The following is a 21,829-nucleotide window of genomic DNA, read 5'->3' as shown; positions in this document are numbered from 1 at the left end:
CGCCATTTAAGCTTTACCCACTCTTCCAAGGTTTTATCTAGTTCCATCTTCTGTCCCCGTTTAGGACATACGTTTAGGACATACGCAGCCTCTAACTATGCGGAGGAGGTGCTTTTTTTTTTTTTGGCCACATGCTGTGTGCCAAGCCGCCCAGACGCGGTGGCGCGTAGTTCAAATTATCCGTAACGGAACCGACTCGCTTTTGAATTAACGGGCTTTTTTATACACAGATCTCTATGGAGCTTGGCCGGACCAAGTAGTGTAGTTCGAATTATCCGAAAATTCGAATTATCGAGTTTTGAATTAACGAGCTTTCACTGTACTGCCAAGACACTCCAAGGCTCTCACGCGACAGCATTTTTGCAATAAGCTTGGCCAGTGGTAAGTTTCTGCAGCAAAAAGCCACAATTGCAATTAATGTCAGTGCTCCCGAAACAGCCTGAAATCCTACAAAATAGAAAAAAAATAGGTTGCTTCAGTATGCTTTGGCTGTAAGATGTATCAAAAGAGAATGCTTAACTGCTGGACTTCCTCACAAAGCACATAGTAGCGTCAGGAAATACACAATAAGCTACATTCATTACAAACCTGAAAGATTTGTTTAGTTTTATGAGGCTAAACATCCCCAAGCGACTCAGGCTATGAGGAACCTATTTAAGGCAGAAAGCTGGGCTAGTTGGTGCTTGGATTGAGAGGACATAGTAGTGCGCTAAAAAAAAACAAGGACGACATGGTAGACGAAGACAACACAGGCGCTAGACATCAACTGACTTTATTCTTGAGAACAACAACGAATTTATAGGCGACAATCAGGAGCATAAAAAATAAACATTCGAATCTCATGCGTGACGGCTTCCTGTATCGGGAAGTGCCGTCATGCATGCAATTCGATTGTTGATTTTTTTTTGCTCTTGATTGTCGCCTATAAATTCGTAGTTCTTTTTGAAAATAAAGTCAGTTCATGTCTAGCGCCTGTGTTGTCTTCATCTACCCTTGTCCCTGTTTTTTAGCGCTACTACTATGTCCTCTCTATGAGCAACACTGTAGTGGAGGCCTCCGGAAAATTTAGAGCACAAGCAGTTCTTTATAAAGTGCACTGACATCGTGCATGGGCCTCAAGCATTTCGCCTTCATCGAAATGCGACCTCCATGGCCAGAATCGAACTCGCATCTTTTGAGTCAGCAGCCAAACACCATAACCACTGAGCTACTGCGGAGACAGGCTTAAAAAAAAAAAACTATGTATGCTAAATACACATGCGATGAACTGAGACATCAGAAACTATTCAGAGAGTAGCATGCAAGTCACACTCTCTACCTGGTTCTAGCTTTGCAAAATTAAACATTTTTCCACAGAAAGTGTTCACCTCGTGTTGGGCCACCAGCTCCTGTTCAAGTGTCTCGTACACCTGTTCTATGTTCTCATCCTTCGGTTCACAGTCGGATGCCTCAACAACCACAAAGTCCTCTTGCATCTGAGGTGGAATTGGGATCTGCATGAACCAGAGAGAACAAAAACATGAATCAAGACTAGTCACTGCATTACAGCAAGCAAAATCACGTGACATCAACAGCATTTTTCTTGTTCAGCGTGTGCACATAAGAATTTTGAGCACTACAAATGTTTGCGGACACATTCGCCCCTCAATGCAAGGTGCAGGAAATTAAAAGTAGAAATCAAGAACCTTCGATTCCTAAAAGCAATGCTCCCATTCCCATCACATCACTCGCAGGGCTAAGCTATAAAAAACAGCCTGTTGTGTAACCTTGCTTTCGGTCAGAGTTTTGTGATATGTGGCCTGAACAGTGACGTTCCATGATTCCCCTAGCTACTATGGAGGAACAGTGCGTACCAACAATCCCTCAAGCACTTTATTCACGGTACATCCCCAGTTCCCTTTGTATACAAACATTGTTTCAAAGCAAACGAAAATTCACAGGGACGTCTAATTACATTATGTACTGGCAATGATCATGATAGCAATAGAAGCTGTTGATGACTTTACCGAAAGCGATGTCACTTCCCTCCAATCAAAGGGAATTATCCAGTCTGGTGATGTCACTTATCTTCAGTCAGTCAATCAGCAAATTTTATGACCGACGACATATTTTTTTTCCTGATGATGCTTCTAACGCTATCGCATCAACAATTTAAAATTTTTAAATACATACAAGGAAATGTACTCACACTAGATGCGTCGATCGGCAGGCCGCACTCCGTAGCCTGGATCATGGGATCGATTCCCTGCAGAAGTGAAACACTCACTGAGTATCACAAGGGCAAAGCCTTTTTATTTTCCTTATACTTGTCATGAACTTTTCAAAATATCTGCCTCTCCAAGTATACTTATTTTCCACTGGTAAGTACAGCAGTAAGAGTGACAACCAATGACACGGGAAGGAAGGGGGGGTGTTACACAAGAAAGGAAGGCCTTGATTCAAAATGAATCTTATGAGCACCATTCTAAAACTTCTACAGGGTTCCAGATGCCTTCATGGTACAAGTGACAGGCAGAACTTGAGGCTAACGTAAAAATGCCACAGAAGCTGGCTCTAACGGGGACAACGCATACCTTCATGGTGCGGAGGTACTGCTTGGCCTGCTCCACCTCTCCCCGGCGCTTCGCCTCCAAGGCCGCCTCCCGGAACAGCCGCTGCCTTTCCAGCAGAAACTGCATCTGCTTGTCAATGGTGGTCGACAAGCCACGCCTCACTGCACACAGTCAGGAAGGGGCACCAGCCTGTCTTGGCTACAGTCCCACTCAAAATGGCGGCAAATTTGAAAACTAAGTCACTCTTGTCTAAGGTGCTTATGAAGTGCACCACAGTCCAATGCGCATACCTTTAAAGTATAGACTGCTGGTTACTAAGAAAGAATTATGCATGCTAGTCTGGCCACGCCAGTACACATGCACAATAGACTACAGCATTGTACTACCTTAACTCAGTTACCATATTTACACAATTGCAAGTCGACCTTTTTTTTTTTTTAATTTGAAAATGGTCGACTTACGATCAAAACCAAAGCATGGCGCCATAAATAAAGGCCAGACAAACTAGATGTCAGGGATGCTACAGCGTGGTTGCAATTTTACGTTTGCTCTACAATCTACCCAGTAGCATTTGGCTATTCTGCGTGCTTGTTCGAAAGGATTTTTCATTTTTTTTTCCTTTCAACTGTGGACTCGGCACTCAAGGAGGTGGCAATATAGTTGATGAAAGGGCTGCTGTTCCAATCACAGGGGCACGGACCCTCATAACTGCAGCACTTTCGGGGAGTGTCGGTAACTGATGGAAGTAACTAAATAAGCTATAACTAAATAAGCGGCTATTTACTTCAATCACGGCGCTTGTCATTAGATTTACATCAACTGTGCCTCTAAGGGAAATTAATTAAGCAATTAAGGGGAAACTTGAATCATTCCTAACAAAGGCAAACTTAGAGAACACACACAGCGTCTACCCCTATTGTCATCAGGTACTATGGAACATTAGTTTTTTGCGTACATACTATGGCCAACAAACAACTGCATACACGTTGCAAGACATTCTTAGCCGCTTCCCCTCTGAAGGCGTGGATATGGAAAGGCTTAGAAACAACCAAATTTTACAGATATTCTTATGTCATAGTGAACATTTGTGATGTCAATAGAAATAATCAATGTGGATAAGTTTTCACTTCATTGTAATTATTAGCGTTTTCGCTTTAGACAAATGCTCTGCGTCTCTATGACTCTCTTCTAAGTATATCTGTCCAATCTTCATTCTTGTTATCTTTCTTTTTTTTCTGTAAACAATTACAGTCCTTTGCCTTGTACCTTTGTAACTTCGAAACTTTGAAACTTGTAGTCTTATATACAGTATTTAACTTTTGAAATCTATCAGCTTTTCTGTAATCTTGAAATGTGAAATATGCAAGCTGTTACTGTTGCCTTTGGTGGGATGGAGCGCTGTCAAGCAGTGTTCAAACAGCTTTTTCTCCACCCTCCATTTTCACTTTTAGTGTGAAATAAAAAATGTTCTGCTCTGTTCTGTTCTAACAGCAGAAACGCATTTAAAAAGACCCAGCTTCTGTGCTTTGCAGCAGTCAAAAATTTGCCAACCATGGGTTCTGCTTGCACTCACATGGCTTCTTCGGCGAACCAGACCCGGACTGGGCTGCGCCTGGTTTCGCAGCACCTGGTTGTGGAGCAGCCGGCTTGGCAGCTGGCTTAGGAGCCGGTTTTGGAGCGGGCTTGGGAGGCTCCTGCTCCGGCTTTGGAGCAGGTGCAGGTGTGGATGGAACAGGGATGGGCCCAAAACCTGAAGCCGAAATTTCAGGTTAGGGAGTGCAATAAAAATTCTGATGATAGGAATCTTATGTGGTCCCTAAAATATTCATTATCACCCCAAGTTTGTAACACCAAAGCTAGAAAAATCTGGACGCCGGAGTGAGAAAGTTGTGTTCAAGAAAATTTATTTGTGACTCAAGTGAAATCTGGACGCTGTTACATGGGCCTGATGTTTTCCTGAACATTCTCAATGCTTTCTAAGCTTCGAGACATGGCGAAAATAAGAAAATAAAATGTTATGATAATAACGCAATCCCAGCCTGTTCAAGCCAACTACAGCGATGAGCTCGGAAAAAACGGAGATGGCAAGCAAATGTACAGAAGCAAAGGATACATCGATATCATTTAAGAGACAAACATGTTAGAAATGCGCGCGAAATCATCAAATGCAGCAAAGCTTTCGCCGTTTTAACGCACACCGCATTCTTTTCACATTCATAGTCACTCCTTTGCTCGTGCGCGCCGCGTGGCTCCAAGATCATCAAAAAGCTCGCTTCTCCTAACAGCTTGAGAGCCTAATGGTAAAGCTTGCTGTAGCCATCTTGAGGAGTGTCGGGAGAAAATAAAATGCTTGATGTTCATACCATGGTTCCGAATATAACACGAGGTACGTTCTGAAACCGACGAACCAGGGGAACGGCTTATATTGATGTAAATATGGTATATCTATGCAGGGCGACGAAACGGCGCTAATGCTTCTGCTTGGTGTTTGTGGGCGCATACTGCATCACCGCAATCACGATGTTGGCAATGTGCAGGCAGTATGACCCCAATCAAGTTTTCATAGGTGCAGACTATGCGAACGGCAAGTGGAGTATTTCTGGCAAGCAGATAAAGTGGTACCAGTCACGCAGAGAGCACGCGACGTCACCTCAGCATTTCCTCACTGACACCCTCAGTTTTCAGGAGCCACATTGACTACATGTAGAAGCCTGCCACACTACCTCCACCAAAATCCTGAACCAGTCGTGATCTTCTCACTCCATCAGAGCTGGCAGTCGAGGCACTTGCATCTGTATCCTCTTTTATCATTTTTAGCACCACAGGAGAGCATTCATAACACCCGAAATTGTGCGGATTACACGAAATGTACTGGGGCAAGAAAATTTTATGAATTTGTACCATGCCAAAATTTTTATCAGCCATAGTTGTAAATCACCAATATCCTACTGTATTGAACACAGGCTACAGAACACTTTTTCGTGCAGCCCTGAAACCAAACGCCTAGGATGGAAACTTTTAAAAGAAGAAGACCACGACTAAAGAATTATAACACATACAACTGTCTTTTTATCTTAAGCAAGCAGAAAAGCAGTTTGACACACCTGGAGGAGCTGGTAGCTCTTCGAAATCCACTGGCTTTCCAGCCTTGTGAAGTTTAATGGCATCTTCATATTGCTGTGAAAGGAATAAAAGACGCAAGGTCTCGAAAAATGCTGCAGAAGTTCTGAAATTAAGTTCGTCACCAGTAGCTAATTTTTTAGTTCCTGTTTGCAGTAGTCCCACAAAAATAGCATTTACAGATAACAACATGTGCACACAAAAACAGGGAGGATAGTTGCATGGGTGTTGATGACACAAAAAAGGCCAACTAAACAAAATAAAGCAAATGAGATGCAAGCGGGGTAGGCCATTGCTACCTTGACGATGCGCTCCAGTCGCCGTGCCTTCCGGTCGTTCCCTTGTTCCTTGGCCTCACTGTGGGTGCTCTTGTACTTGTCGAGCCTCTGCTGAAGTGCCTCCATGATTGTGGCCGCGGGGGGAGGACCCCCAAACAGAGCTGGGTCATCCTCAACTGCGCACAGGGGACAACCACAGACAAGGTCGGAGCAAGAAGAGCACAGAGGCATGAGACACATAGAGACAGAATGACTGGTAGCCATGCCAGCTGGTACTAGCGAGTTTAAGAATATGCACATTTATGTACGCTGAACACAAGCACTTTGGGGGGGCGTTACACTCTGTGTCATGTCTGCACTTTTAGTTCAGTATACATACACCCAGAGGTCATGATAACATTAACCCCATTGGTATCATATGGTTTTCATAAAGTGAAGCATTTTGGTCAGCAAACTGACATTTCTCATTAGGCTTAGTTGCTGCCGAATCATCAAACAAAATAAAAACACAGTACCAGAAGCGGAAATGCGCCATTTATGACAAGTGGACGTAGCAAAGAAACGCTGCAACTGCAAAATTCACTTTGAAGTGAAGGACCCCGTTTAAGAGCTTGCCATCATGTTGGCTATGCTATCTCCTTGCATATATGCAAAAGCTGTATATGCTAAACTAAAAAAAAAAAAAAAGCACCCACTACACAAGCATACCTTGGCACATGCACACTGTGAACCATCTAATTGTTAGCGTGCACTACATTCAAATGCAATGGATAGGGTCAACACGTATCGACCGTCGAGCAGTGCAGTTGACGTAGGACCCACTTTATCAACAAATGCAAAAGAAATCACATTAAAGGGACACACAGGACAAACTGATGTTTGCCTGTACCGACTGATTACCACATCCTAACTACAATTGCACTGCTTTCACCGGTAATGAATCTTTTAGAAGCTACAAAAAGCCAAGAAATGAAATACAGGGGCCAAATTACGGAACAATCAAATCACAAACCTGTCACAAACTTTTTGGCCGATATGTCTGCCTGGTTTGATTTAGGGAGGTTTAAAGGGAAACTGCACCACTTTTCGAGAATTTGAAATATTGAAGGATTTAAATCTATATTGGCTGTAGGTAATGCATGCAAAGTTTTTTTGCACTAGCATTTAAAAGAGCGACGTAATCAATAACTGAATTTTGTGCTTCTCCTCACAGCACCGGAGAAGTGTGGGGAAGTTCAGTGTGACGTCAAGGAAGGCACGATTTCAAATCACCGCTGCTGTCAGCCACACCCTGCTGTGCCTCGTTGGTTGCTGCCAACCGACGTTCAGCCGGCTACGTCTTCGGTGGCATTTGTTTTTTTCCTTCAAAGCAGGCATTTATAAGTTGGAAATGTACCAATACCTTCAATAATGTCGTCATGCATCCCCAACTTGGCGCTGTGCACTGCGGCGAAGCTTGAAGGCCGTCATGATTATGTCACCATTTTAAATGCTAGCCCAAAATGACTTCACATACTTTACCTGCAAGTTTCACACAATCAACCCTTTTAGGTTTGTCGATTTCTATAACCTATGCAGTTGACCTTTAATGTCCCAAAGCGACTCAGGCTAAGAGGGATGCCGTAGTGGAGGGCTCCGGAAATTTTGACCGTCTGGCCATGGGGTTCTTTGTGCACTGACATCACACAGTGCAGTGCCTTACCGTTTTCATCAATGTAAGATGGCATTGGAGTGCTGTCGCCCGAAGCCTGCTTCCGTGCCTCTGCTGTTTGCACACTGTGGGGCGCAGCTGGTGAAGCTGTAGCCTGATCAGCACCTGTAGAAAGGAAAAAAAAATTTTTCAAGTAAATGTCAGTCTTCAATTTCCTCCTGTCCACAGCAAAATTATGCACCCAATTTTTGACAGGCACATGCACCGTCATCACCAGAGCACAAAAAGAGAACCGCTCTTTGAGTGAACTTTGCGTAGCTCCCAAAGCACATTCACACTCCAGCTGCCAAGTGACCGGTTTCAGCTAATTCACTACAGTCACTTCATTTCTTGAATGAAGCTTGTCAGTTGTGGGGTGCGACATCCTGAAGCAACACATGGACTGTGAGCAACACTGTAGTGGAGGATTCTGGATAAATTTAGACCACACAGGGTTCTTTAATGTGCACTGATACCATACAGTACAGGGGCGTTTTTTTGTATATCCTCCTATACGTATGTCACCTCCATCGAAACATGGCCACCATGACCGAATCTGTGACCTCGGGATCAGTAGCTGAACCCCAAAGGCACTGAACCACCATGGCGGGTATTGCATGAGGCTTCAGAACAGCAATGAATAAAGACAAAATCGGACACAGGACTCCCACAACTCACTGGAGTGGATGTGCCCCAACAACTTCTGCAAATTTTCTGAAGTACAGATGAAAAAGCCAAAACCAGTAGTACAGACAGAAGCAAAAGTGTCGTACACCATGCGAACTTCAGTTATACTGCTTATAGAGCACAGGGCTGCTCCGTCATAACATGCTGCTTGAGAAGCAACTTGTGCCAAACAGTGGAACTACAATGCCCACCTCCAAACTCTGGTGGTGGGGGAGGCATCTTGGACAGGTCGACAGGCTGCCCCTGAAGCATGGCTGTGAGGACTGCATCAAATTGCTGCAAGGAAGAAGTAAACAGAAAAAGAAATGGCAAAGTAAACATTACAATGCGAAGATTAAAACAAAATTTAGGACAGAGCTATCACTTTCTCGTTAAAAGGAACATAGATTAGCTGAACAGCGGATAGGTGTTTGCCGGTATGGTCATAGTACCGGAAGTGAGACACCAAGACTTGCATCTGGCACTCCCTAATATTATGCAGTCCTGCTGCTTCTGTACAAAGTTTGACTTCCCAGTATGGCTTCGCACACTGAGCAGTATAGATATGAAACAGTGAAAACAAAAAAGCTCAAAAAGCACTGGCTGAAAAAATGAGACTGCATCTGTACCACAGTCATTGCCATCTAAAGATTATGATTTTTTCTCTCCTTTTTCTACTTATTTCTTTCTTCTCCTCTGCCTCCTTTCTTTCTTTCCTCTCATTCTCTATCTTCTTGTATACAAAATTAAGTGCTAACAACTACCACCGCAGACCATTATGTAGGCAGCGATTACAGCAACCCAAACGATACAGCCCTGTGAGAAAAACAAGCTTGCACAGTTCAAAGACAGCCAATCTGCACAAAAAAAAACAAAAAAAACGCTTCCCGACAAAACTCTGGAAGCAATAGCTCATCTCACCTTGGCCGTGCGGATGTAGTTAATGGCCTCCTGCTGGTCGCCACGCTTCTTGGCGTTGATGGCAGCCCGCTTGTACTGGTCTCGACGTGTGGCCAACAGCTGCTCCTGTGGGTTGCCGGCAGGGGCAGCAGGGGGGACAGGAGTGGGCGCTGGATCTGGACCTGACAACAGAATAAGCGGACAGAATGTGTGCACCTTTCTAGAGGAGAAAATAAAGGCCTAATATGTCACCCCTGATCGAAGGCGTATTGCTGTCACTGTGACTTCCGTGACGACACAGAAGCACAAGTTCGCAATACATAACAGATCATACGGACATGTTTGGTTTTATGAGGTTTATTGTGCCAAAGCCACTCAGGCTATGACGGACACCGTAGTGGAGGGCTCCGTACAATTTCGACTCCCTGGAGTTCTTTAACGAGCAGTGACACCATACAGTACATGGACCTCTAGCATTTCGGCCCCATCGGAATGCGACTGCTGTGGCTGGGATCGACACAGACATGTGGCATACACACACCTAGACAAAAATTATTGTGGGACGATAAAAACAACGAAAAATAAAGTGTCCCTGCCCATGCCACTAAGTATAACGGGCTTACACACCTAGACATGCAGAAGTCCCCATGCAGTATGAACAAAAGACCTAAAAAAAACTGTTCTGGTTGCAGGAATAATTCCAAAGCACTATGGCTGGCCGCCATCTAGTACAAGCGGAGGTGTACTTCACACTAACCTAATGAAAATTATCTTCCTAAATGCACGAGATATCTCAAAAAACTAAAACAGCAATTTGTACACTAAAAATGTAATGTTCTTGAAAAAAAAAATTGGAGGGCCTCCTTAACCACATTCTTAAAGAAAATGGAAAAGCATTTAGACTGCCTGCTACGATGTCTACAATGCATGTCTAATGTTCTGCGATTTTCCCACCAAGACTCCGGTTGGAACCGGTTCCACTGCCCTTGTATGGTATGTATGAGTCATCACTAGGGCCCGGAAATTTAGGCATTTGCCTAAACATGCCTATAAATGCCTAAACGGGGGATTTTTGCACTTGCCTACCTCTTTGTCATTTTTTAGGAAATACTATCTATTTAACCGCACGTTTTGCCTATAAATGCCTTAATCCGGCACTTCGGTCGTCAGTGCCGTTTTTCAATTTTGAAACATCTGTCTATGTATGGTGAAAGGCGCGGGTCTCGCCGAACCCTTTTCTCGAATTGTAACTTGAACGTAGTGTAACGAAGTGTTTACCTCAAAGTGCAGCAAGAGGCGAGTTTGGAAAGAGACCTGACATGCATCAGTGCAAACTTCTCGACATTCACGGAAAGGATGACAAAGTTGGTAAAGGCTGGACTCTCAATAGATGAATCGTTGAAGGTAGTGGCAGAAGTACCGCAGCACTTCGGGGACTGGAAGGAGAGGGCGCTACTCCTTGTATGAAGATGCAACAATTGGTAGAAAAAAATAGATGCCTAGAAACAATTTCCCAAATCAGAGACTTCGTACGCGGAGACAATACGGCCACATCACCTGAAGGCCTAAGCCTTTATAAACTCTCATGTTTTAGGTTCTGAAATCTAATGTTCGACGAAAACTCGTATGGTCGGGTAGAAGATTCATGAATTCAAAGGAAGGAACGTCGACCAAAAGGTTGTTGTTTAATATGAAGACAAGACGTTTCGGCTTCCATACGGAAGCCGTGATACGGAAGCCGTGATTAAGGCTTCCATATGGAAGGCGAAACGTCTCGTCTTCATATTAAACAACAACCTTTTGGTCGACGTTCCTTCCTTTGAATTCATGTTTTAGGTTCGCGCCACTAAGTTCATGTGATGTCAAAAGGAGCCTTTTAAAGTACAAAGCTATGCTCAGCGAAAACCGAAGGAGCTTCAAGTTCGAAAACCTGAGAATGCGCTTTATTGCTTCAGTTGAGGACTGCGTACGCTTCGTGCTTGACTTACAAATCTTGTACTTATGAACAAAGAGTATTATTCAAAGCGCCTATTTTTGCTTTATAGCGCCTATTTCAATAGTTTTTAGAGCCCAGATGCCTGCCTATTTCGGGGTTCTTTAGTGACTAAATTTCCGGGCCCTAGTCATCACTTTCTGGAATGTTCAAGCACCTTCCATTGGATTATCATTTGGGATTATACTAATCCACCTTAATACACCCACCAATCCCCACTAACCGACCTTAATGCATTTCCTGGGGTGAGCCAACTTCCAAAATTGTGGGGGTCCTTTCGAATTTTTGGAGGTGGGCCACATGCGCAGCGCCACAGTGGGCAGGTGGCAACTGCACTGAATTTGGCAACGGTGGACAGCTTGCTCACAATCCGGTGAGCAGCTTGCCAACTGTCCTGGTGGGCAGGCTGTGATGACGCTGCAGGGTCACGTGACCTCTCTCGACTAATCAGAGAATTTCATGACAGAGAAGCCGGAACTTTTTTGTGAGACAAGCTAAATGCTACCACACTGAAAATAGCCCCACACTAAACACACACTTTTTTAGTAATAAATGAATACCATCCACACTTGCGTTATTGTAAGCGCAGAAGTTTCCCACTGTTACAAAAATTACTTCTGCGAAGCAACTTTGCAGATGTCGATTCTGGCAAAGTTGGCGGCACTCACGTGTCGGAATGGGGGGTGCAGGCCTGCGAGCTGGCACAGGTGGCGCTGTGGCAGGCCCCGAGGGCTCTTCCGCAGGAGGAGGAGGGGCGGCTGGCTCTGAAAGAGGGGTGTCAGGCGCAACGTGCCCCCTGTCCAGTTTGGCCACCTTGGGATACTCATCTTCGCATCCAGAAAAGAGAACGGAGAGGGCGGAGGAGAGAGAACAACGCACTTGGGCCCTCACTCCGCAGGAGACAAAGAACCTCCCTCAAAAGCAAACACATAGGAACGTCGGCCAGGCAGTTTTTGAGGAAAAAAAATTCCAGAGCTAAAAATACCATTTTCTAACTGAGCCCAAATTGGCATAGTTTTTTTTTTTTACAAAAAGTGTGTGTTCATTACGCATTATGTAAAATTATATCCTCAATTCCCAGGAACTTGAAAAAATGGGATATAAAGCAAAATCTAAAGCAAGGGATCTGAAGGGCAAAGTCAGTCCAAATTATATAATCTCACAAAACTACTCAAGAATAAGTTGTACGCATCATCTGCTTCTGTTTGGTCCAGGACACTGCTCCAGTCAAAATTATTTATTTTGTGTCTGAAAAGTACTAAATTACTCCGCGTTATTTCTTGTAAAAGGTGTGGTGTGTTTTTTGGATGGGTATTGTGGTTTACAAGGTATTACTAGTACATGGCATTGTGATTGCTGACATCAATGCAAATTACTTTGCTTTTCGTGGCAGATATTTTCGTGGGACCATTGATAGCACTGTTACCATCTTTCTGGTGAATACAGATGTTCCCATTTCGATGCTCCATGTACTTAAACCTATGTGTCCATGCCCAGTCTTTCACATTCACAAGCAATGATCTATTTCATTCGGTCACGTTCTCAAGGATGTGACACTGCTCGTTCAATGCGTTTAGTTTCTCCTTTCCCTTTTAGTGATTGTCTTTTGAGCTACAAAACTGTCACTAAACACACAATACAAGAATGCCTGTCGAAGAGCAATTAGCCTTTATAAAAAAAAAATAGCCCTCAGTGAGCTAGTCCAGCTATCCAGCTAGTCCAGTAGTAGTGTCTAGCTAGCTAGACAAGCCAATCTTAAGTATCCAAGAACAAAGAGATAAGGAAAAAAAAAGAAATACAGAAATGGTGACAAAGACAATGCAGTTTATGAAACACACAAGCACAGACAAGATCTAGAAAATAGACACCAATGCGAGAAAAGCAGTTGAGAGCATATAACAGTTTCTGCAAATCTCGCAATACATTTTTTTAGGTGAACACACTCCTCCTAGACATGACAACGGGTGCTCAGCACGCAGCAGTAATCTTTTTTTTTTTATACGCACTGCCCTAAATGCAGTCCTTTTGACTGGATACCAAAGCTAGAGGTTGACACACAGGACAAGAGGAGACTGTTTGGACAGTGTGACTCACGAGAAACTTCTGACGCTGCGGGGGCCGCCGATGGCTTTGGGATTGCAACTGGAGGCGGAATTTCCTCTTCGGCCACCGGTGCCCCTGCCTTAGCCTTCTTCAGCAGGGACTCCAACGTCTGCACAGATCCCCAGTGAGGTCACAACGGCACAAGCCTCTCACACATTTTTGGGGTTCCGCTACGAAAATGCTGTGTTTTGGAAGAAGCTGTGTGAAGAGTAAAAAAAGTGTGCAGCCAATTTGACTTCTGATATCAGCAACACAGCTGAATGATGTAACAGCCTTGAAATTAGCTTTCCTATCCCATGTCAGCTATTGAAACCACTATTCAATAGCAGGATGCTTCAGACATTTCCAGCAGTGAACAGCAAGGGTCCAACAGTCATGCCAGGGGTGGAACAACAAAAAGTGCAGACTTGCACCGAAAAGATATGCTGAAAGCATTCAGTGCTGACCATGCCAAACAAGGCACTCTGTGGGCACTTAAATAATCAAATCATGAATACTAACAAGCTGGGTGGGTGGGGGGGGGGTTCTTAGGAAAACAACCTTATAAGCAAGCAAGCAAGCACAACTGAAAAGAACACGCGACTATGTTTTTGCAGGCTAGTTGGTGCCTAAGCATTCTGGGTTTTTTTGCGCAAAAGACACGACACAAAAGAAATGAGGTAGACCTGTCTACCTCGTTTCTTTTGTGTCGTGTCTTTTGCGCAAAAAACCCCCCAGAATGAAAAGAACACAAGTGAAAAGAACCATGAACAAGAGATGATTTAATGGCCGCTGGCCTAGCGCGAGCGCTCCGTCGCGCGCCACTGCCAGCTTCGTCTTCCTCGTAACAGTATAAACAGGGCTGATCTCTACCAGTACCTTCAAGCCACAATGTGTACAAGATATCTGGTACGCTAAACTCCCCAACATTGTCTGCTGTCACTACAACTAATGCAACATGATCTGATAAGCAGTCTGGACTTGACAAGCAATACCATCACCTTTCTAATTCATGTTTGAAGACTTGGGGAAAGAGTAAGAAAGAGACATGAATTAGCGGCAATGCAATAGCACTGCATGCTGGGACAGATGAAGGCAGTTCACAATGATAAACTTCATATGGAGTGACAAACCACATTACCACAAAAGAAACTCACATTAGCACTGTGTTTTGTGTAGCTAACTACATCAGCAAAACATTTAGTTAATCTTTATATGAGAAAGCATGATTTCAATGGCAGTAACTGCACTGAAGTGTACTTTTAACTTTTTTTTTAATTCATATTCTTATCGTTTGCAAGCGCTTATTTTTTATGGGCTCCTTCACAGGTCAAGCATGCACTTTTACCATTTTTTTGTGTGTATGTGTGTTTGTCCCCACAATTAAACGTGAGCTATGAGATGGCACTTGTGTGCGTGCTTCTTCCGAGGGTCTGCTTTGTTCTTCATGCTGCATTAAGTTTTTCACCACGAATGATGTGATGCTTGCAAGTGCAAACTGCTCCTGAAGTAGGTGGATGTGTATCCTCCGACAACAGTTCACCAGGAAGCAATCCACCATTTCATAACAAATTACCGGTCACAACAAAATTACATGAAGCGATAGCAAGCCTCATGAGCAGTCCAGCCAAACTAGCCTTCAAAGCGGGTGTCAAACCTCTCCAGCTCATTCTTGTAGTCAGCAATGTTCTGACCATTGCTTCAGTCCAATGCAGAACCTGCCAAGGTGCAATGCATGACTGAAGCGTGAAACGCACCTTGATAGCCCGCCCATAACGCCTAGCCTTGGAGTTGTCGCCGAGAGACTTGGCTGCTGATTCGGCTGCGCTGTACATGCGCAGACGCTCCTGAAGGGTCTCAACGAGCGGCATCTCACCACTGGGGCTTGACACTGAGCTTGCCGGTGAGGGGCTGGCAAAAACATACATCAAAATCCACGCCGTTAACTAAAAGGACACAAGAAAGCACATGTACAAACACACTCTGATCCAAGAGACGGCTTTACTTGCACGCAACATTTCTGACCCGCTACCCACAACCCAACCCAAAACCCTGAATGTAAGGAAAGGTGACAGACAGCCTCATCACTTGTGGGGACGCCTTCGTCCCCTGCGTTCACTTTCCCGCATTGCACACCCCACTGTTGTTAGCTCCTCCGAAACGCGCTCTTCTGTTTTGGTTACTTTAACTAACAGGGGAGGGCGCTCGCGTCGTAGCGACACCAGCGCCACGGATGGCGTTTGCTGCGCGCGCGCGGGGGATAGCTGGCCCTCTTCTCCCTGGGACAGGGAAGCACGCGGACGTTTCCGCGCGCCGGTCCGCTCTTCGCCGCGGGCGTCTTGTGGTTGGAACTTGCTCCCGCCACCCCGTCCCGTCGGGCCTCGGATCTTCCCTTTGCCCTACCGTGGGCGAACGTTCGCTCGTAGCCGTGCTGGTGAGTCGGACATCCTAGATTCCTCAGTGTATTTTGTTGCTAGCTGGCGTTATTGTTGCTATAGCAATAAATGCCTTGTTTGTGTCAGCCAGTGTGTCGTTCCTTTGTTCCCGTAGAGCAAGGCCCGCCGTGGTCGGCGTGCGCTCGGTAGCGTACGCGACCACGGGGTGGGGTCCGCGCGGCTTTGAACTGTGTCAGCCGTGCTTAAAAAGGGAGAACGTGTTTATCTCCCCGATTTTAAACCCCACATCTGGCAGCCCAACGTGGGGCCTGCTCTTGGAACATTGGACGACTGTCGGTTCGGTTCGAGGAACGCTCTTTGTCCGGACTTGACAAGTGGTAGGCCTAGTGTGAAATTTGATCACTAGGACCTGCGGCATGCTTTCTTGAGTGCGAGGTGTATTGCGCTGCAGTATGTTTGAACTTTTCGACATACGCAGCATGTTTTTTTTTGCGAAGTTTTCTTCCTGGAGTTTCTTCAAGAACCACTTGGTCCGCATCGAGGGAGCGCGAGGCCTAGCGCCCGCGGAGTTGCCGAGCCGAAGCGAGTGAGTACGGAAGCCGCGTGGGTGGGCCGAGTTTTCTGTATATATTTTCTCGCTGTCTCTTTTTCGACTCTGGGAGTCGCGGCTCCGGGAGCCGGGTGGCCTGGGGCCACGGGTGCCGTTACGAGCTCGCTGGTATTGCAGCTCGGCACCGGGCGTTCCGACACCGTCCGATACGGTGGGCGCCGATCACTCAGCAGCTGCTTCGTGCAGTGAGCGGGGAGGACCACCCCACAACGCTGATGTCTCCTCGCGGCTGCGCGCACGAAACCCGTTACGGGTCTTTCTTTTGTTGGGGGTCGTCGACCTTCACAGTGGTAGTGAGGCCTAAGGCTATTCATAGCTGCCTGCACCTTGTCAAAAGTGACACGACCACCGGACCGTGGTATTGAGAGGGGGCACACTTTGCTGGCCCACCCGTTTTTTTTAACCTCGCATGAACCGAGCATTCTCGTTCAACTCAAGAAAGGGCTTTGTTCACTCGAACTTTGCGTTGCACAGCCACCCGACACGTTTTGCTAGCGAGTTGAGCATTGAGCCACGTGGCCCTTGTGTACGCCGTTTCCCCTCCCGTGACCTACGTTAAAGGCATGCGGAGTGTGTTTTGGCAATCTTTCAGATCCAGTGGAGCCACTCCGGCTTGCTGGCGTGTGCACATCGTCTCGCTGCCGCCTGCTGCGACGGAGCGGCCTGTATCCTGTTCGCCGCATCCATCCGGGGCAGCCGTGGCGAGACCAGACAGCAGCCACCTCCGGCTGCTGCTACCCTGGCGACTACTGCGGAATCTTGGCCTGCAGTGGTCAACCGGCCCTCCTCTTCGCGGGCCTGCGGGCACATAGCCCGCGGGCCATGCGAGTCGTCCCAGCCGAGACCTTCACGCCGCCTTCGGAATACCGCGGAAGACTGCGTGCACCCTGTCGGCGTGACCTCCGCTGCACGACCTGCCTCAAGTGCATGAAGACCAGGAGACTCCTCCATAGCATGTAACTTGCAGGCGCGTGGGTCTATTTAAGGTTGGGGGGATGTGGGGACGCCTTCGTCCCCTGCGTTCACTTTCCCACATTGCACACCCCACTGTTGTTAGCTCCTCCGAAACGCGCTCTTCTGTTTTGGTTACTTTAACTAACAGGGGAGGGCGCTCGCGTCGTAGCGACACCAGCGCCACGGATGGCGTTTGCTGCGCGCGCGCGGGGGATAGCTGGCCCTCTTCTCCCTGGGACAGGGAAGCACGCGGACGTTTCCGCGCGCCGGTCCGCTCTTCGCCGCGGGCGTCTTGTGGTTGGAACTTGCTCCCGCCACCCCGTCCCGTCGGGCCTCGGATCTTCCCTTTGCCCTACCGTGGGCGAATGTTCGCTCGTAGCCGTGCTGGTGAGTCGGACATCCTAGATTCCTCAGTGTATTTTGTTGCTAGCTGGCGTTATTGTTGCTATAGCAATAAATGCCTTGTTTGTGTCAGCCAGTGTGTCGTTCCTTTGTTCCCGTAGAGCAAGGCCCGCCGTGGTCGGCGTGCGCTCGGTAGCGTACGCGACCACGGGGTGGGGTCCGCGCGGCTTTGAACTGTGTCAGCCGTGCTTAAAAAGGGAGAACGTGTTTATCTCCCCGATTTTAAACCCCACACACTAAACAGGATGGACACTGCTCAGGGCTCTGGATTTTATTTAGGCCACCTGTGGTTTCTTTAATGTGCGCTGACACTGGACAGCACATAGGCGCCTTGCATGTTTCACCTCGATTAAAATGCAGCTGCCTTGGCCAGGGCTGAACACAAGACCTAAAGCCACTCAGCCACTGCGCCAGGTAAAGGTAGAGTTCGTGGCAAAATGTATGCCCAGAAACAAAAGTCAACTCAGGCTGCTGGAGGTTCTTATCATGTGCTTTTCGGTTCAGCTTTACGTATACGAGCACAAGAAAAGTATGACATGAGCTGCCACGCGTGTGTTACCTTGTTGGAAGCACCTGCACGGCACCCGGTGGTTTGGGTGCCACTCTCGGTGGTGGCTCGGGTGCCGGTTCTTCTTCTTCATGAGGATGAAGGGCGGCCAGCTCACCCTTGAGCAACAAAAATGCAATGTCACGACACTTATGCAGTCGGCAGCAATAAAATGACCAAAGCTGCTGGACACCACACAAACTAACAAACAAAGTTCGTATGGGCAACCAAACAAAAAGGTTTAATGTCTCAAAGCTACATACAGGCCATAGGGGACGCCGTAGTGCAGGACTCTGGTTTAGTTTTCGACTACATGGGGTTCTTTAACATGCACACGGGCATTTTTGCATTTCACTACCACCTGAATGCAACTGCTGCGGTCAGGATTGACCCTGTGACTTTAGGCTCAGCAGCTGAATATCAGAGCCACTGAGCCACCACAGCAAGTACCATCCAGCTTTTAGTGAGCTGATATAAAGATGGTGAAAATGCCAGATTCAAAAAATTCAGATCCAGAAAATGCAATTGTCAGTAATATCAGCAATGAGTGTGACACATGCACTCGAACCTTCACTTTCCACAGTGGCCTGGATTAAAAGAAAACAAGAAATTTATTATGTTCTTTTCCCTACTTATAATACCAAAGGATTAGTGCATTAATAATAAGCAGTTATATGGAAAGGGAGGGCAAAGTAACTGCCTTTCTCAGGGTGGACACCCAAAGTACCGGGAGTGATTTAGCTTCAGTATTCGAGATCTTTTACCTGAAAAGGAAGGACTATGCAATAGTTATCTTTTCCTACCACTTAAAGTGGAAACACTGGAACCACTTATTTTTTTCCTGTGACTAATTACTTTCATGAGTAGTACTGCGGCACATTTTCTATATTTACTTTAAAAATAGGACAGTGCTTTGAGAGCTGGCTTTCCTTGGCCACAGCATATTACTGTGAGCCCGGAATTGCTATGAAGTTGGCCTCACTACATCAACTACAAAAAACTTAGACAGTCAGTTTCGTACAATGAACTTGGCTCCTTTGTTACACATACAGAGTGCCACGACTGCAAGATACCTGCCCTAGCTACACATATGAGTGTAAAGCACATGTACTCAGCTGCTCAAACCAAGTAAAAACAACTTGCAATCAAAGAAAAGTGCATACCATAAGTTCTGGGTCATCGGAAAGGTTAGCATCATCACTTTCATCACCCGAGCCCACATCTTTCATGGCAGCTGCAGCCATCATTTGAATCGATGCCAGGTCTGAGGCTGCGAAGATTGCACAAATTGTCACTATCGCATGCTGCAGTCTGTTTCCTAAGGTCAGAACCACAGAACCGAGGAACTAGGCTCCTTTTAAAACTTGCTGCCCTGAACTCTATTTCACATTAAGGAAAGACAGCGGCAAAATCTGATGACAAGGCTCTTTTTTTTCCCTAGATCAAGTTAGGCACCACACTTTCTAACACCAGCCATCGTTGGTGCAAGCTCTTGAAGGTCATGGCTACACTTCGATACCATAGAAATCATACAGCCAAGGAAATATCTATAGTTTAGTTTATTTTAGTTTATGGGGAGTTAACATCCCAAAGCGACCCAAGCTATAAAGGGCACCGTAGTGGAGGGATCCAGATGATTTCAACCACCTGGGGTTCTTTATCGTGCACTGGCATCGCACAGTACCTGGGCCTCTAGCATTTCACCCCCCCCCCTGAAATGCGACTGTTGCAGCCGGGATAGAACCCGCGTCTTTCGGGTCAGCAGCCGAGCGCCATAGCCAATGAGCCAATGCGACAGCTGGTACATTTTTATGAAAACACTAAAACAGCTACCACACCAGAGCACAAACCTGGCTTAGGCTTTGGCTTCTTTGGCTTCTGCTGCACACGACCAGAAAGCAGAGCAGACAACTCAGCTTCCAGATCTCCCTCGTCCACATCCTCATCACTGCCGTCGTCATTACCAATAGCATCCAAATCGGGCATGTCAAACAGTCCCATCTGCAGAGTGGAAATACATAAAACAGTGGAAAAAAAACAATGACTGATTAAAGCTGGGCTAAAAACTCAACCCTTCAGCAATTTATTTCTTTCATGCAGTCCAAAATAGTACAGGCCCTCACAGTTCTCTACGTTCACTTCGGAACAGAAAGCAGCTCCATTTGCCCAGGAAGCCCACAATTAAATGAATTGAATTAAAGGAGTATAGACAACTAATTTTGGTGGAATTTCGACGCATGAGATTTACACTCTTAACAAAGCTTTGCTTTTGGTTCTGTTTGCACAACTAACATTTTTGAAGGGTAATCTATTAATGCAGACCAATTTCACAGTGGGGTTTATGGTTATGCTCCTGCTCTACAACACTGCTTAGATTCCCTCTACTTGTATGCTTCCTTCATTCAAGGTTTAATACGAAGATCTACAATAGCAGTAAACTAATTACAACAGTGGAAGCGTTTTAAAGAATGCTACCATATTCAAACTATTTAGTACCCGCCATAAGAACAAAAAAAAAAAATGGGTACATTTCAAAACCATCGGTAGGTCGAAACAGCTGCCCCAGAACAAAACAAAACTCGTTGAGCTGCATTCCGGCACCTAATCCAAAGTTAACGGTACCGCTGATAACAAATAAATACTAAACCAATACTTTTTCATTCTTCGTAAACTCTAGCAGTCGCCAAGTAGCGACAGCATCTTTGGCGTGGTCACATCGCTAAAGCATTCCTTATTACCAGACAGACTAATTGGAAATCGTGCTGCCTCGACCGATCACGAGTCTACTAATCAGACTGGTCAGGCGCTTCGGCTGGCTCGCAGAGAGATACTGGACGAATACAAATCATTCATACGGTGATGTCTTTCTGACAACGGTCATGATCAGGTGACTCATTCCGGTCTCCCTTGTATGAAGGCAAATAAATAGAACGGACGTTTCGCTCGCAATGCCAGTACGACCGCTCACACAGGGTACAAACGTAACGCTGCCTGCGCGTGTATCGGCACTTGTACCACAGGGACCGTTTCATGTTAACAAATGGTGACCATAAATGCCTATAAAGTGCATTCTCGCTCGCAAGCGCAGTCGTTTACGACAGACAGGAGCGACTGAAAAGTATTTCGCGATGGACACGAAATCTTGAGGAAAAGCTCGTCACCTGAGCCAGAGATGGCTTAGCCCCGCCAGAGCGGGCTTTGCCACCCCCTGAACGCCTTGCCATGTCGGTTAGTTTCCGTCCTAAACCATGACAACCACAAAAACAACTCGAATGATTACAGACACTCAACGGCTTTCAACAGCGCGTAAGCAGCTGGGCGTGAACTACTGGATTGGATTGTCTTGGATTGGTAGTCAAGGCGCACCGATTACATTTTTTTTTTTTTGCGCTAGAAGGTTGGGCCATAGAGAAACATACTTACGTAAGTATGTTTCTCTATGGTTGGGCGACATGGAGGAAGGAAAATTTGCATGTAGGGCGGCATAATAGGCGGTATGAAGAGAAAAACCTATTTTTTTATTTTTTTTTCCTCCATGTTGGTCGGCTAGATAATCCGGCGTGGTGAAGACTTGGCCATAAAAAAAAATTGCCATTTATAGTGGACAAAGTTTTCCGCTAAGCCCAGGCCCGTGGATTC

At 46.0% G+C, this 21,829-nt stretch overlaps 1 protein-coding gene across 4 annotated transcripts in view; it reads right to left on the bottom strand.

Moving 5' to 3' along the window:
* The window catches only part of l(2)gd1 (lethal (2) giant discs 1), a 37,022-nt gene that overhangs the window by 10,322 nt on the left and 4,871 nt on the right, over positions 1–21,829 (bottom strand). Inside the window, exons 1-16 of one of the 4 annotated variants that reach the window (XM_089551695.1) lie at positions 21,352–21,567; positions 20,041–20,191; positions 19,354–19,460; positions 18,203–18,309; positions 15,039–15,192; positions 13,294–13,411; positions 11,868–12,026; positions 9,228–9,388; positions 8,519–8,603; positions 7,653–7,766; positions 5,972–6,126; positions 5,657–5,729; positions 4,126–4,302; positions 2,574–2,713; positions 2,189–2,245; positions 1,368–1,493 (exon numbers count right to left, since the gene is read on the bottom strand). In XM_089551695.1, the coding sequence (XP_089407821.1) occupies positions 1,368–1,493; positions 2,189–2,245; positions 2,574–2,713; positions 4,126–4,302; positions 5,657–5,729; positions 5,972–6,126; positions 7,653–7,766; positions 8,519–8,603; positions 9,228–9,388; positions 11,868–12,026; positions 13,294–13,411; positions 15,039–15,192; positions 18,203–18,309; positions 19,354–19,460; positions 20,041–20,191; positions 21,352–21,414 (1,947 nt within the window). In that variant the 5' untranslated portion in view covers positions 21,415–21,567. Of the gene's footprint in view, positions 1–1,367; positions 1,494–2,188; positions 2,246–2,573; positions 2,714–4,125; positions 4,303–5,656; positions 5,730–5,971; positions 6,127–7,652; positions 7,767–8,518; positions 8,604–9,227; positions 9,389–11,867; positions 12,027–13,293; positions 13,412–15,038; positions 15,193–18,202; positions 18,310–19,353; positions 19,461–20,040; positions 20,192–21,351; positions 21,568–21,829 lie in introns of those variants that run through there. The other 3 variants (XM_089551698.1, XM_089551696.1, XM_089551697.1) reach the window with 3 other exon arrangements.

The sequence above is a fragment of the Amblyomma mixtum genome, chromosome 7, assembly GCF_055824585.1.
Source record: "Amblyomma mixtum isolate Tamu chromosome 7, ASM5582458v1, whole genome shotgun sequence".
In the NCBI taxonomy this organism is placed as follows: domain Eukaryota; kingdom Metazoa; phylum Arthropoda; class Arachnida; order Ixodida; family Ixodidae; genus Amblyomma; species Amblyomma mixtum.
Note: the sequence above shows the minus strand (reverse complement) of the source record. Positions and strands in the feature narration are given on the sequence as shown.